This window comes from Ambystoma mexicanum, chromosome 6q, assembly GCF_040938575.1.
Source record: "Ambystoma mexicanum isolate Mex_15411 chromosome 6q, UKY_AmexF1_1, whole genome shotgun sequence".
Lineage (NCBI taxonomy): Eukaryota > Metazoa > Chordata > Amphibia > Caudata > Ambystomatidae > Ambystoma > Ambystoma mexicanum.
The window spans coordinates 688,822,396-688,839,117 of NC_090937.1; the positions used below are offsets into that span (position 1 = coordinate 688,822,396).

The window sequence follows — 16,722 nt, forward strand, 5'->3', positions numbered from 1 at the left end:
TCTCCGCACTATAATCCTCCAGAACAAGACCTTCCACACCCGCATGCTTGCTGCCATGGAGGACCATACCAGGGCTTTGCGTGGGCTGCCTCCCATAGCACCACCACCTCCTGTGGCAGCACCACCTCCTGTGGTAGCAGCAGAGGGTGATGAGAGCGACAGCAGCAGTTCTCCCACATTGGCATAGCTGTGCAGCCCATGAGCCCATGGAGGTGTTTTTTTCCCAACATCCACACAGGTGGATGTTGGTGCGCACCCTGTCCTCGGACCTCCTGGGTGCCCTCTTTCCGGCCCCCACAATGCCATTTTTGATTTTTGATTTTTGATTTTATTTTTGATTTTTTTTTTGCAGTGTGTTGCCTTGTGTGGCTCCCGTGGGCATCCACTGTATTCCGGCTGAGCACATGCAGGCTTGTTTTGAGTTTGGGTTAGATGCTTGGGTTTGTGAGACACACACCCCTCCTGCTTCCCATTTCCATGGGCTTGCAAAGGGTGTGCCCAAGTGACATTGACTTACACGGTGACGTAGGACTCCCATGAGCTGTGTGGGCAGTCTGTAGTCAATACTGTGTATACATTCCTAGTGGATATTGTTGAATTGTACACTGCATGGTGTATTGCCATGTGCTTGTGCATCCATGCCTTTCGCCTAATTCGCAGGTTAATTCCTCATGTCTTCACAAGGTCGTCTACTTTGGAGATGGAGTTCATGTTGTAAGCAGTGCACTTGGACATTTGCGTGGCAGCAGCACTGTACAGTTGGAAGTGGCCGATGTGCTGGCATGATCAGGTTGTAAGACTACCACTACTTTAACTTAGTACTGTCATGTTTATGCTATGTTTAAGGTTGTGTAGCTGCATTGTATTGTTGGTAAGTATTTGGTCATGTGTGTTGTTAGTTCTACATTACTGGGAGCATATTGTGTGTGGGCAGTTTCCATTGAGGACACTGTACTTTGACACTTGTGTCATGTTTTGGGGATTGCTTTGTTTGCTCTCACATAGCATGACATGCCATGGTGTGTTGGGTGGCGGTGCTGGGGAGGGGTTGGGTGACATGGCACTGTTGTCATGTTGTATTGTGCAAGGGGGTCATGATTTTTGCAGCATAGAAGTGTGTCTTTAGATGACACAGCATTGGTGGTGTTTGTGTAGGTAGGGATGCACACAATGTAACACTTCCAGGTGACCAATCTCAGGCTAGTATGGTTGTGACAGTTGACTGTCCCTTATGTCATCATCATTGATTGTCAGCTGGTATGTGCCAGGGCTGTGTGCACTCCACAGGGGTGTGATTTTAGGTGAAGTAATTAGCCACCAGCTGCGTATGGGCTGCCTCACCCCTTGCCCTTTCCCCTCCGATTCGCAGCGGGTGTGCATGTGGTTGGGGATGTGGGGGCACCACCATGTCCACGGGCAGGCCCCGGCGTGTTGCAACGTTGTGCAGGACACATTCTGCCACTATGATCCTGCACACTACTGGGGGAGCGTATAACAGCTGCCCGCCAGAACGGTCAAGGGAGTGAAAGCGTGACTTGAGCACTCCGAATGTGCGCTCCACTATGCCCCGGGTTGCAATGTGGGCTGTGTTGTATCTTACCTCGGGTGGCGTGGTGGGGTTCCGTATTGGCATCATCATGTGGGTGCTCAGAGGGTAGGCACTATCCCCTGGGGAGATGGTGATGGGTATCATTAGTGGGGTTGTGACATTACTCAGTATCTGACATGCATGCATGTGCTGTGGCATTTATACTCACCGAGCAGCCATGTATCGCCATGCCGCCCAGCTTCTAGGTCCCGGTTTAGGGTTAACATTCTGTAAATGAAACTGTCGTGGGTGGACCCTGGATAGTTGGCATATACTGAGGTGATGATTCCCAGGGCATCACATACTACCTGGACATTGATGGAATGCCAGTGTTTGTGGTTTCTATAGATGTGCTCTGATGCCCTGGGGGGACGTAGAGCCACATGGGTGCAGTCAATGGCACCTAGCATTTTGGGGAAGTGTGCCACCCCGTAAAAATCCTGGACGACAGCCTGCCTTTCTGCAGGTGTTCTGGGCAGGTATATGTGCCTGCGGACTGATGGGCGTGCAGTCATGATGGCCAAGACCTGGTGTAGGCAGTGTGACTGCGTGGCCTGTGACACCCCCCCCCCACTATAGCAGTTGTCCGTTGAAATGATCCAGTGGCCAATAAGTGCAGTACATTGAGGACCTTATGCAGGGGGCGTAAGGGTGATGTGGGAGCACAGGGTGGGTGATGTGAGGTCATCCTCCCACTCACTGACCAGGTCGAGTATTATGTGAGGTGGAAACCTGTACCTCCCATAGACTTGGTCATCAGGCATCCCAAAAAGGCTGGTTCTGGGTGTAAAAATTCTGGGCCCGACTATCCTCCTCCTCCTCCTGCGGTATGCCATGACCACTGCTGCTAGGAACGGCATATTCATCCTGGCGTCTGTGCTTGTTTGTTGTTTGCGCGCACTTTTATGCTGCGCGGGTCCATGTACGCCTGCTTCCTGCTGGCGGACGTGTTTCCTGATTAGCGCTTTTTTTTCGGCGCACGCCTTGGCCCCGTTCGATTCCATGAATACGTGTTTTGAACGTGCGTGTGGGCGTTCCACGCACTTGCCTCCTGTACTTCCCCCGTGACGCCCACATTTTCACGAGTTGTTTGCCATTCCGCGTGTCACGCCCTCAGTTCCTCCTACTTTTGTTGTGTGCGCCGCGCTATGTGCGATTTCGCTGTGCGCTTAGCGCACGCTGTTTGGAGACGTGTGCGCCAGCGTGCGCCACGCAGAAATTTGGCACACATCCTGGGATTTACACGCGCACAGACTTCCATGAATCGCTGTGCGTGGGTTTCGCTGCGATTTTCGCACTGGCACTGCGATTCGCATGCTTTCGCACGCTTGCGCTGAAAATTTCAGCGCACATTAATTCCATGAATCGGCCTCAGTCTTTCCTCTCGCTGAGGTTGCTAAACTTGACTGTGTATGTACTTTGGTGATGGTAACACCTACTGTGCTATAAAGCAACGTACCTGCGACATATAGCGCTATTTATCAAAAGTAACCCTGTATCAGTATCAGGGCTTGGTTCCTTTAAACAAGTGTTGTACACCTCTGGCATTTAGAAATAAATCCGAACCATAACCATCCTTCAACCATGAGCACTGACTAAGAGCAGCTCTTGAGGCCAAACTGATCATGGCACATCTTTGATGGGCACTATTCTTCTCGAACCTACAGAACCTACAGAACCATTGCAAAGGCTGTACTGATCAAAGGAATTGCCATCCTTCTTCAGTTTCCATAGGCAGATGCTCCTGACCAGAGTTTTCTCCTGCCCTTAAACGTTAGGACTGAGAGCACACACAAGGCTCATCCAGGGACTGTTCTGCACCCTATGGCCCATCCAAGGACTGTTCTGCACCCCATGGCTCATCCAGGGACTTCTCTGGACACAGTCTGAGGCCAGCAATACCTTAAGATAACATTCCATCTCAAAAAGACTAACTAGATAAATGTGGTTGAGCCCATCCAAACCATGACATGCGCTGGTCGATTGTACGCCCTCTTCTGAAGCGGCTGTTTCGGTGCCGGACGTTTTGGCATGACGCACGCGGCTTAGGTCCCTTTTAGGCGTGCACTGTTCGCCGCAGCCAGCAGGGTACAGGGAGCCATTCACCCCGGGATATTTTGTCTTTAGATATATTTTCAACTAAATAAACTAATAAATGCAGATTAAGTAACACGCTTCACGCGCAATACATGGAGCTGTACGTTAACTGAATGTTCCATGTACAAATAGATTGCAGTGTCTGCATACAGAACATGCGTTGTCCCCAAACATAACATGCGGGACAAAGCAACCTAATTGTCAGGTGGGCGTGTGCCCTCAGCAGGGAGATGTCATGATGACTGGTCATTGTGCTCGTTCTCTGATATTGTAGTTGCTGGCAGGGTCGACTGGGCCATAGAATTGTCTCGGACACAAATGAAAAAGTGGTCCACAGTTGTAAATGGCAGTGCATTCCTTTTGTGACACTGTTTGAATGGTACCCACAGGGTTTTAAAGGACATGTATTCAACAACACTGGTCAAAACTACTAGCCGCATAGTGAAGTAACTCATCAAACTGGCCCGCATTGGCCAAAAACTGGCCCACTTTGACCCAAAAAACTGGCCCACACCAGCATTTTGGGTTTTTGGTTTGGCCATGAGCTATTGCCCTAAAGGCCAGTGCGAGCCTGGCTTGCTGGGGTGCAGGAGTTTCGGTAGCTGTTACTTGCTCATGACTTCTTTTAGTGCTAGGAAACTTTTTCTGGCTAATGATGTGCTTACAGTATCCTTGAGGAAAATTTGAACAAACTGATAATTGTTGACAAATTAGTAAACGCTGTTCCCCACCCCCTTAAACATGCCATATGCTAAATAACATTGCAAGGTTTTGCTCGGTTCCTCAAACCGACAGAGGCACATATCACGCGGGAGCCGTTGTGGAGATAACCTGCTTTATTAACTACACGGCAGGAACTGCCGAAAACCCCTCAACCCCCCCCCCACACCCAAACGTCACTTCCCTTGTGGCGGGAAGAAGGACCACAATGGCGGTCCGCCCACCTAACGAGGTGGACGGGCGGTATGCCCATAGGAACAACATGACAAACATTATCCACATAGTTTGAGATTTTGTATCTGCCATACCACTTCTATTTATGAAGGCATGTTTCTCTAATCATGCATCCTCTGATTGCATTACCTACCCTGTGTGGGCTCAAATGGGATTGGGGATGTACCAGGTCAGGGTCCCGCGAATGGGAATTACCGGGCCCGCAAAGGTTGGAATGGCCCGGTAATTCCCATTTTTCGGGAGCCGTACCCGAGTTTGGGGGTAGCCATGCCGCTAAAAACGGCATGGCTACCTGCAATCTCGTAATGAGGCTCATTGTCCAGACCTTAGTCTGCTGGGACACAAGGATGAGGAAAGGCACAGGGATAGCAGGAAAGAAGTTTGCACATGCAGGGAGGATATTAGGCAGGGCTAAACGCTTGTATTGGTATGGATGCATGTTCGTACATTATTCAGGGGCACATGGAGCTAGATGCGACACAAAATAGCACGCGTAGAGCTGATTGGAGTGATATAAGATAGAGATTGAGTAATACTGTGTCTTGAGTGACTTGGGAAACCCTGATAGATAATTAGGTGTAGAATAACTGTTGTGTCTATTTATAGTATCGCAGGTACATTCCAAAAATAATCATTCTGGGACTGCAACGCCATTTTAGAAGTGGGCTTAATCTGAGAGTAGGGCATGTGACATGTGAATGTTGTTGGTACCAAAAGGTAAAGGAGCGGGATGGAAAGAATTAATAAAGTGAATGGGTAATGACTGGCCCTAGATGTAGAGTAGAGCCTAGGTAGCTTTGGGAAAACTACATATACTGACACGCGGCTATTTCTACAGCACTGAACGGCTTTCAGACCCAAAGTCAAGAATGGAGGGAACGGGCTTCAAACACAAATTAATTTGCTTTAGAAACGGACTACGAGGCAAGAGAAAGGGTAATCTGGGGAGCGAATACATTGTAAACCCTGTAAGTGCAGCAGGCAGGTTCACATCAAGAACTGCCAGGCACACACGAATGTACTGCAGATAAGGTGCCCAGACCTAGAACCTTTGCCAGCAGAAGAATAAATTAGGATTTGTTCCGTAGATGAGCTGGGAAAGTCTTCAAACCCCCTTTTTAATGCCCAGACTGGATTGCATTAATGTGCACCAATACTGACCCAACACCAGCCTAAACCTTTCCCAGCAACAAGGAGAAGTGTATTTTAGATAATGCATTCAAGATACTTCCCAAAACATTTTCCCTTTAAGGGGTTTCCAGAGAGGGCCCGGGGGAGGATGCTGTCTTCTGTGTATTTGGTGGAGAGAGAAAGCTGACCAGGTTTAAATATCCTCCCTCAAGTACAGGAGAGTAAAGATACCCCACAATCAGCCCTACCTGTGCAGCTGTTGCGTGTTTGTTATTATATAGTCCACAGAAGCACAACCCAAGACAATCCAAATATCCCACACTCACCTCCAAATGTAGATCGGCTGTATGTGCCCTATTGTATAACACCAAGATGCACAAGGCAGTACACCTAACCCACAATCACCACTCTATGCTTTGTTACAGGGCTTTTCCTGTGTGCCAAATCACCACCATGGGTGGTCTAAGAGCACATGGCCTGCCTGGAGGTTGGTGTATTGTGCCCCTGCCTGAATAATTCATACCTTTGTTTGCCGAGGAAAAGGAGAAGGGGTAGATAAGAGGCTGGACAAGTGGATGAAATGCCATAAAGACATGGGGGTGATGTAGAGGGGCAAAAATAACGTTTTGTGATAGCTTGGGTTCATGTGAATCCATTAAGCTGGACCATAGACCATATATATCAGGGTCGCAGTCAGCAAGTTATCTTCTAAAAATACACAATTGTGGGAGCCCCTCTAGGCAAAAACATGGTTCAAATAACCTGTCCTGTGGAATGTATTCCAGATGGGAAGCTCACTAGACCTTCACAAAGGAGAAATAACCATTATCTGTCTGGTCCCACCTACAAGGGCAGTCCAGTACCGAAATCCTAGGCAATTTTCCTCTGAACAAGAGTTCCATCAGAAATGGTGAGTGGAAGATATTCCATAGAACAGGGTATTTGACCCATGTTTGTTTTCAGTAGAGAGTTGGAAGCGGATCTCTTTCCTCCACAGGAGCCTCACTCTGGGAATTGCTCCCAGCCCCAATGAGACTTTAGACGGATCTTCTTAAATTCCAGAAACTTTGCAAGACTTTTCTTTTCTCCTCCTCCTTCTCTCCCCCCCTCCCTTGCAAATGCCCCTCTGCTGCTGCAACTGGTGCCCGGTCCCTTCTGATTCTTATGAGAGCCTGCCCCCCCCCCTAGCCAAGTCTCCCCCAGCACCCCCTTCAGCACTTGCCCTTGGGCACCCTTCCCTGTCCATCACACTTGTTTCCATTGCCACCCCTTCCCCTGGCACTTTGCTCTCTGTGGTTCACCTTAACACTTGTTGAGCCCCTCCTGGGACCCCCACTCCTGCACTTCTACCCCCTTCTCAGTCATGCCCCTCTGCCTATCTACCCTCCTTTATAACATCCCCTGCACTTTTTGTCTTTACCCTTCATGATAAGAATGTCACAAGGCCTAGTATGAGCGTTACTGTTGTTTTTTCTCCTATGTACCCCCCAACACACTTTTTTGTCTTGTGGCGCCTGGAAACACATGTGTACAGGTGCTCTACAAATTTCAAATAAATAAATTAAATAAATAGAAAGGCTCCCACAATCTTAACTTCTAAACGTGTTTGGAAACAAACGGACTGTCTATGTGAAGCATTTTAGAGGAGCAATAGGTATTTCTTGCCACATAGGCCCTTATTACAAGTTTGCCGGTCCAGAAACAACTGTGCCAGTAAGCTTACCAGCACAGTTGTTTCCAGGCGGCAAACTACGAGTCTGCGGGTGGGTGCTGTTCTGCCCGCCAGGGTCAGACCTGGCAGGAGGAACGGCACCCGCCCGCAGACTTTCATGGAAGCACCAGCACTGTTATTAATGGTGCCGGTGCTTCCGTGGTCCCCATTCCCGTGGAGTCCTATGGGACTGCAATGCCTCAGTGATTACGTCAAGTCAGGTGGTGGTAAATCATTATGGGTCCAGCGGCTACCTGCTGGTTTTACCGGCACAGTTTCTGCTGCACCCGTAAAGAGTTTGTCTGCATGATGGGATCATGGTATGCTTCAGCTGCTCAGGTAAATGGTGGTGGCTTTTTGATCCAGGATTACTTTTTATGTTTTCTATCAGGAAAACTCTGGAAAAGTAATTTGTGGCTGCTAAGCCTTGGCACGCTGCCAGAGGCGTTGCTAGGAGGGGGTTTAGGGGGCTATAGCCCCGGGTCTTTCGGTTGTAGCCCCAGATAAAATCTCAGGGGCTACAACCAAAAGGCTACCTAGCCCTGAGTCCCAACAGTCCCGACATTAGCCTAGCCCCAGATCTTTTCCAGACCTAGCAACACCCCTGCACGCTGCTATGGATCTGTTGACACATCCTACGATATGTTGCAAGCCTAGCACGCATTCAAGATGAGGGAATAGTGTGATATTATGATAATATATTGTCTCAGAGTGTTTTTTATGTCTTGATATACATTATGTAGATTATGTTGCTATGCGTAGGTATTGTGCCGAATCACCACCGTAGTAATTTGAAAGCGCTGAAACATTGTCCAAGGCTTATTGCACCCCCATCCGTTATAACCAGAAATATTGTGCAGGGTGAAGTAAGAGGGAGGGAAAGCTTGAAAGGATTTTGCAGACAACGGCAGGGAGTATACAGGACTATGGGCCTCATTAGAAGGGTTTCCACACCGGCAACTATGACTCTGTGGGCGGGTGCCACCCTCAGAGTTTCACGGAAGCACCAGCATCGTTATTAGTGGTGCCGGTGCTTCCGTGTTCCCATTCCCATTGAGTCCTATGGAACTCAATGTGAATGGGGAATTTTCAAATTACTGGCGCCTGACTTTCCGGCCGCCAGACTCGGAATAGCACCGGTAATTCATTACGGGTCAGGCGGCAACCTGCTGGTTTTACCGGCACGGCTACCGCCAGACTTGTAATGAGGCCCTAACTGTTTGTTTTACGTACATTATACATGGACTATATTCTAGAGAGAGGTCACACCGAAGAGTATGTGTTGAGTTAATACATGCATTGGGTTTCCTAGACGGATTTGATTAATAGAAGATAGTGATCTAGTAGTGCTGGGAAACGTGTTAAAATGGTTAAATGTGAGCACTTGCAGCCTCATTTTCATTGAGGGTGTGAATCACTCATGAAGAGCACAGTCGGAGTCGGAGTAATTCGAGAGGGATGCTAATGCTTCACTGCATGATAGGGTGTTGCCCAGAGCAACCCAGGAATATGCCAGGTTCCTCTGCCGCAGTGGCGTCGCCAGGAATCAAATTTAGGGGGGGCACAGAGGGGACCAAAGACAAAAGTAGGGGGGCACAGACAAAAGTAGGGGGAGAACATGGTCACTGCTAGTCTTAGGTAGGGGGGCACAGGGTTTCACAGGGGGGGGCTGGCCCCCAGCTCCCTCCCTAGCAACAGCACTGCTCTGCAGAACACCTCATCATGCAGTGAATGTGTTTCGATCAGTTCTGTGCCTGAATGCGCACAAGGCTGAGCTCGGTAAATGGCAGCCGCCATGATATAAAACATGGCGGCCACCATTACAAGACATTCCGGTAGAGTCATCTGCTTTTAAGCAAACGGCAGGCCGCGTGCACAGGGATTCCGACGTGCGAACGATGCATTTGGATTCCATGCCCAAAGTGGGTAAACACTCAGAGCTTATTTTCTGCCTTGATTACCACTCCATTTGGCAAATCACTTCGAAGGAGGTATCAGTGCTGAAAAACCCATGCTTTTTCAAGAGTCCACACAATTTAACACCCTCATAAAAATGAGGGTCTTAGTGGTAGAATAACTTGAATTGACAAAGTAGAACGTAATTTTCAATAACATCACAGCTACACAGAATTGCCTACATAGCCAATTGATGTAACCATATTACACCAGGGCGAGAACTGGGTGGCGTCCAATTGTCTCCATATGCAAAAGCGCCTGTGTGATTGGTTGAATGTGCGATTGAATAAACTGATGTTGGTCTTTGTTGGCAGGCAATGTACACAGTGATGGTTATTGTGCGACGCATTTTCCCCATTGTGTGTCCTGGATGGCCATAGTTTGTAGTGAAGAGACTAGCTACATTTTATAAGTACTGCTGTTGTGCGGATGGACTGTGATGTCCACAGTTCACTAGTGTGTGTCTTTTCTGTCATTCACTCTGACAAATAACATTACTCTTAGATTTGGGGCATTACAACAATGCCCTCAGAGCATTCCATACCGTGGCGTAGGCAAGGTAGGGCCTGAGGGGCAAGGCCCACCCAAAATCTGTAAATGCCCACTCAGCAGCGTTGTGTGAGCATTTACAGATATTTTTGTCAGTGCAGTGGGCCCAACTACATTAGCTTCAGGCCCCATTTTCTAGACAATCCTGGCTACGCCTCTGAGTCCATACTGGCGAGTGTGAGCCCGTTGTCTGGGACAACGTGGGCCACTGTACTCACTTTTAGCATAGTGCATTTTGCAGCTCGTAATTTTAGCAAACTTTACTGGCCCAATTGCTTTTGACGCAAATTTCCTCAAGTCAATATTCCCCGAGGTCCTCCTCAAACAGTTTGTTGGAAAAAAAGTCAGAAATTGCGATTTGTTAACGTGGGTCTCTTTTTTGGGTGCCTTGGGTTACTGTATGTCCCTGCATGACCTATGTGTCGTTTATGCCATGGCAGAGGGAAACTGAATGAAGGTAAAAGGCAAGTGATTGGTCATAATTGCCATACAGCATTGAAAAATGAAACACCAAGACACTTGTGCACAAAATAATTGCGAAATCGCTCCCCCATCAGTGCAAGTACATTGAAATGGTATTATTTGTTTTCCCAGGCCCGTGGCAGTGTCCTTCAAGAACCAAAAGAACCGAGAACTGATCTCCGGGTAAGAACTCTGTGCTTTTTACGCTCTTTGTAGCCTAGGGGGATGCTTCAGGAGAGGGCACTTTAATCCTGTGTTGAGGCACCGTTCACATTATTCATTGTGTACTACATCTGAACAGTTATAGCTGTATCAAATCAAATGATGTGCGACTGTGACACATATTTGTGTCAGCAGTGGGGAATTTAGAAAATGATTGCTTCAGACATAAATGACTGTAACTGTTTTGAGGACATCTATTGGTGGGGGTTTGCAGTATCCACGGTCAGTAGTTGTTGGTGTTTTTTTTCATTGACTGTGTTTTAATATTTCTTTTGAATTAGTGTGGGAAAGCAAGCATCGCAACGGAGCACAAAAACAATATAGGAGGGTTCATAGCATTCTCCCCTCCCCGACAACATAGTAATACAATTTGTTAAATTAGGCATTTCCCATCTCCATTTTGTATAAAAACTGGTTTAAAAGCTTTAGAATTTGCAATTGGTACCATAGGGTAACTTCAGAAAATCAAATAAATGGATGCCGGGTCCCCAACAATACACAGCAATATTGTACAGCATATTCATGATGTCTGTACACAAAATATATCCCTGCACCAGCACTGTAGAAAGACTCTTCATCATATGCTTTACAGTGGCAATGAAGGCATACATTGGTGGCAAAATTCCCATGATGCCTTGCCTAAAATAAATGCCAGCATTGTCAATGTAAAACAGATTCATGCTAATGCCCACAACATATGTCTGCATGTCACTGTAAAGTACATGTTCATGATACCTCTGTCCATAATGTATGGCTGTATGGCCTGTATAGCAATTGTTCATGCTGACTCTGCCACAATATATGCCAGTATGGCCACTGTAAAACATGTCCCTGATAGTGATAACAACGTACTAAGCATGCCACTGTAAAGTACATGTTTATGTTTTCTCTGTACAAAATATATACCAGCCTGGCCTTATAAAACACTTGCTCATGCTGGCATTGCCCAAATACATGCCACTGTGAAACACGTTCATGATTGTGCCTGTAATATATGTAAATACTCATGATACCACTGTGCATAATATAAGCCAACAAGGATCTGTGAAACACGTGCACAAGCAGGCTGTGCCAAAACATAACACACATTATTGCCACTGTAAAAACGTTCATGCCGGAGCCCACAATATATGCCAGCATGCCACAGAAAAAAAAAACATTCCTGTTGTGAGTGCTGATGGAGACCCGCCTCTCTTGCCATACTTTCACACACAAATACATACACATGGAACACTCAGTCACTCACACATACATCTACATACACTGGGCCTCATTACGAGTCAGGCGGAATGGGCTAACGGGGTCCGCTAATGGATGCGGACCCGTTATTCCCATTCTGCCTGATTATGAGGTCCCCTCGTGGGACGCAGTAAGGACGCCTGGTAAAACCAGGCGTTGTTACCAGGTCCCGTGAGGGGCCCAGGGAGCTAACAACGGGCCGGTCGTAATTGGCCCATTGTTAGCTCCCTGCACCCATTCCCATTGAGCCCTATGGGAGCTCGAATGGGAATGGGGAAGGTCCGGGCCCGGGTTCCCTGAGGGAGGAATTACTGGGCCCTCCTAACTCGGAATGGCCCGGTAATTCCCCATTCAGGGAACCCGGACCCGGTTTTGGAGGCAGCCATGCTGCCAATAGCGGCATGGCTACCGCCAAAGCCGTAATGAGGCCCACAGACTCACTCGCATTAGGTCACACTCAGTCAAATTCTCTTTCACACACAATGCATAACATTGAACACACACATATAGAAAGGCTTTGTTAGAAACAACTTTGCTTCATTCCTTGCAGGAATCTTCCCATTACTCTCAGCTGTCAGTCTGGGGCTCGGGGAACTGTATCACACCGCAGAGCAGTGATCGAATCACATTGACCTCATGATGAGGTGTTGAGCACAGGGACCTGACACATGCTTGGGTTACTCTGGCTAACACGCCATCATGCAGTGATGCATTAGCATCCCTCTGGAATAACCCCCCTTGTGGAAGCAGCAGTGGTTATGCTTGACACGAAAGATTCAAAGCCTCAGTGATAATGTGTGGGGCCTAGAGTTTGGATTCCAGACAAACTTTGGGATGGAGCGCAACACCGCTCAGTTTACTGTAGATTTTCCACCTGCGGGAGCTCAGAGATGTGCATAAAAGGTATTTGATAATCCGGCCAGCTACGTGTTCGGCATGGAGTTGTGCACCAGGTTGGGAAAGAGAGGCCCATTGGTCGGTGGCCAATCCCACACTCTGAACTCTGCCACTGGGGTGCAAGTACCTTCTTAGCCAGGCAGCGAAATGTGGGTTTGCGTGATAGTCTTCTGTCCATGAAGAAAGAGCTCTCTTTCTTGTATGATTAAACTTAGCTTCAACATGATTCCAGAATTGTGACATAAGGTGTGCCTGAAAAAGCCACCACCAGCTTGAGTGTGTGGAAATGAATGCCTTTGCCTGAGACTGAGACAGGCCTCATACGTACAGATGGATCTTCTAGAAATTATACATTGCGAAGAAAACGGGTGCCATGCAGTGAATGCCTGTGCATATAGTGCGTGCACTTATTCTGGAGAACCAGGCTACAGGCATGTGGTGTATGTAGACTTCTTGCTAAGAGATCATGGTATAGCCTTTAACGAGTCTCACATACAGACTAACCTCATCTATTGAGGGTTTTTTGTGCATTTAACGGTGTCTGCGCCCTATACGCATTATACTAAGTAATTAAGTTCAGTTCTCTTTTGAACGAGAGCCAGTCCAGATTTTATTCAGTAATCTGAGTGATAACATGCATGGAATAAACCCACAATACCTTCCTGAATTCTCAGATTAATATGACGTAGCCAGTTTAAATACTATGGGCCTCATTACCGATCCGGCGGTAACCCTGCTATTCGGGCACCAGTAAAATGTAAGTAAAATGTAAGTCACCATTCCCATAGTGTCCCATATGGGAGTGGGGACACAGAAGCACCTGCAGGGTCAGACCTGTTGGGCACGGCGGCTCCAGCAGGCAGACCTGTAATATTCCGGTCCAGGAATAACAGCGACGGTAAGCTTACAGGCACCCTTGTTTCCCGACCGGCAAGGTCGTAATGAGGCCCTATGTCTCTTGTACATGAGGCCACACATTGCTGACCGCACAGACTCCAAAGCTGTGCATTGGTTTGACTGCATTCTATGTGGAAAAGTTGATAATGAAAATTGACCCATAGGATTGCATGGACAAACCTGTATTTATCTGAATCAGTGGCACTGAAAAATGTGGTAGGCCTCTTCAAGGGGGCATGGCCTAAAGGCAGGGGGCCGCCTGCCGGCTCGTTAGGCCATGCCCCCTTGATGAGCCCTGGCTTAATGGGCTACAGGCACCTCCGCCAGGCAGCCTTTTGTAGAGCTCAGCACACTCACTACATTACGGGAGAGGGTGCTGATCTCTGCATTCATTTGCTAAAGGCTGGCCTTGCAGGGCAGAGCACCTCGCCTTCTAGCCTGAATGATGGCAGAGCCCCTCGGAGCAGCGTTACCATTAAGGCTGAAAAGGTGAGGCCACTAGAACCTAAGGCCTTTTTCCTAAAGGCTGAAACTCCTGCAAATGAGCGTCAGCTTCAGGCTTTAGACAAAAAAGCCCTCTGCTTCCAGCAGCATCAACTTTCTTCCATAATGGTGGCACCGGCTCACGGGCATCTCTTGCTTGAAGGGATGCCCCACAGGTGCGGCGCCAGCATTATGGGTTAAAGGCATTTTGGAGCTCTTGCACATGAGCGATAGCTTCAGGCTTTAGAAAAAAAGCCTTTTCCTGTAGCAGCTGCCAAGGGAGATTAGTGAGCCCCCGGCAGGGCTCGGCCCTCTCTAGTCCCGGCCCACTTAAACTTAAAGCCCTCATCTGAGGGCTCAGGGTGGCCGTACCTGCATTAAACTGCAGAATAAGTCTGGTGAGAGTGAGAGTGAGAGTGAGAGAGAGAGAGAGAGAGAGAGAGAGAGAGAGAGACTCCCCTGAATACCACACGTTTGCACTAGGCGGGGATCAAGTGTACTTTTAACACTTACAATGAATAGTATGATTGATAGCGAAAAAATCACATTTATTTTACCGCCAACAATAATTTCATATTCTAGTGTGAGGTATGCAATAAAATAAAGAGAAGCTGACTGAAACTTCTTTTTTGACACTGAAATCTTGAATCGACGTTCTGCATATTCGGTCACTTGCACTGTGTCCAGGGTCATTGATGAAACATCCTTTCAGTAGGAGGCGCTCCTCATGCAAAGCAAGTCTACCAGTTTACGGCTCTGAGTCACTCCCTGCAGGCGGGAGTGAGGCGCCGGGTGGGCTTTACAGCCATAATATGGAAATGCTGTGATTATACCATGAGCGCCGTAATGGAATCCATGCTGTTTTTAAGCTCCATTGCATAATGGCATCTGGACACAGCGCATGCAAATTGTTGCAGCAAGGCAGATTTCAGCTAAAAGGAGATGCGGATGTGTTTTAAAAAGCAGGAGACTCACTCGAATTATGGTCGAGGCAAACTTTTATTTTGGGCAAATGAATCTCTTATTCTCTTGCCCCAGTACACAAAGCCAGTATTCTTCCCAAAATGGAAAGTGCTCATGTAAAAATTGTCATTCTGCACAAAGTAAATGTTCCACTATTCACAAACATCTGCACTTTGACTTTGCGCATGCACACATTGCTGTAGAGATAAATGTACGCAAGGTGGACAAACAGAGGTTTGGAACAGTCAAACCGCCACATCTGCATTTGCAGAACGGGAGTGGCCAAGAGCCAGCGAGCCAAACTGGGCACAAGCTACGGAAAATGGAAGCCTAAAGGATGATGGATGACTCACAGAAGTGGTGCAAAGAATCTCCTCACATGTGACCTTATCATGACCTTCCCCAATCTCAGAGTTCCTGTCAATTTTCAGGACAATATCGTCCTGTGTATGAGATGCTGTTGAACTTCTGTCAAACTCGAAGGCCATTTTAAGTAGAAGGAGGGGGCAAAAGAGGTTTAATATACAAATGTGCAGCAAATGAAGAAAAGCAATATTTAGAACCGTATGTGCAAGTCAACCGAACATGATCACGAGAACACATATTACAACATTCAATGATGTGTGGAAGTTACTGGCAAGGTAGAGGTACACACGCAAGCCATAGCTCCCCTAAGGTACCCTTGCCTTAACTTTAAGTAGAAGGTCCAACAATCTTTTACCCTGCAAACGGTACTGTGGGATGCAGGATATAGATTGGCATGGCAATGTTGCTCGTCACAATCAATTTCTACCCAAGCAATTTTGACTCCAATCTGGAACAATGAAAGGTATCCTGTGGTGCTTTATTGCCATATTTCACACGCCGGAAAAAAAAACGTGCTTAAACTTGTTTGTCTCGGGAGGATAGCTCGGGGGCAATGTGCTCTCCTTGAAAGCAATAAAACAGGGAGCAACAGAGGTTCGATCCCCGGGCCTGCGCTTAGAAATCTCTGGGTATTAAGTGCATTATAAATAACCTATCATAAAGTTAATTGCAAAAGAAACAATGCAGTACTCATGTTTTCAATATTTTGGCTAAGATCCTACTTTAATCAGACTGGCAGGCTGTGGCAAGTTCTATATGTAAACACAGATTGGAGCTATAGATTCAAATATTTTATTCAGGAATCAGGACCACACGTTTATGAATAGGTGTTATTGACAAGATGATCACCCCCCGCCCATAGAGGCAGCATTTGATCGCTGGAGTAAGGAAGTCCGATATGGACTTGGAGGTTTGGGGAAAATCATGGAAGCTTGTAGCATTTGGCATACGCCCGTCAAGTCTAATAAAGCAAATTGTTATTCTGATGTAGAGATTCTATTTCATTCCTTATAGACATTATGTTTCTGAGGCGAGGCATAGATGTCCACGGTGTAAATATCTCAATGCATATCGTCTACATCTGTTTGCAACATGTAAATGGTGTTAGGATATGTTCTTACAGCTATGATAGTATGAGAGCCAAACTCTGAAAGGATATTGTTTGGGAAAAGGTCTGCTCTGGGTAGTCAATGCTCATCCAGAAAAA

The 16,722-nt window shown here is 47.3% G+C and overlaps 1 protein-coding gene across 4 annotated transcripts in view; it reads left to right on the forward strand.

Annotated features, from left to right (window-relative positions):
* Positions 1-16,722, forward strand: part of INPP4B (inositol polyphosphate-4-phosphatase type II B) — a 3,177,224-nt gene that overhangs the window by 1,286,648 nt on the left and 1,873,854 nt on the right. For all 4 annotated transcript variants that reach the window (XM_069631181.1, XM_069631178.1, XM_069631177.1 and 1 more), the window contains one exon: positions 10,581-10,631. In XM_069631181.1, the coding sequence (XP_069487282.1) occupies positions 10,581-10,631 (51 nt within the window). The remainder of the gene's footprint in view (positions 1-10,580; positions 10,632-16,722) is intronic.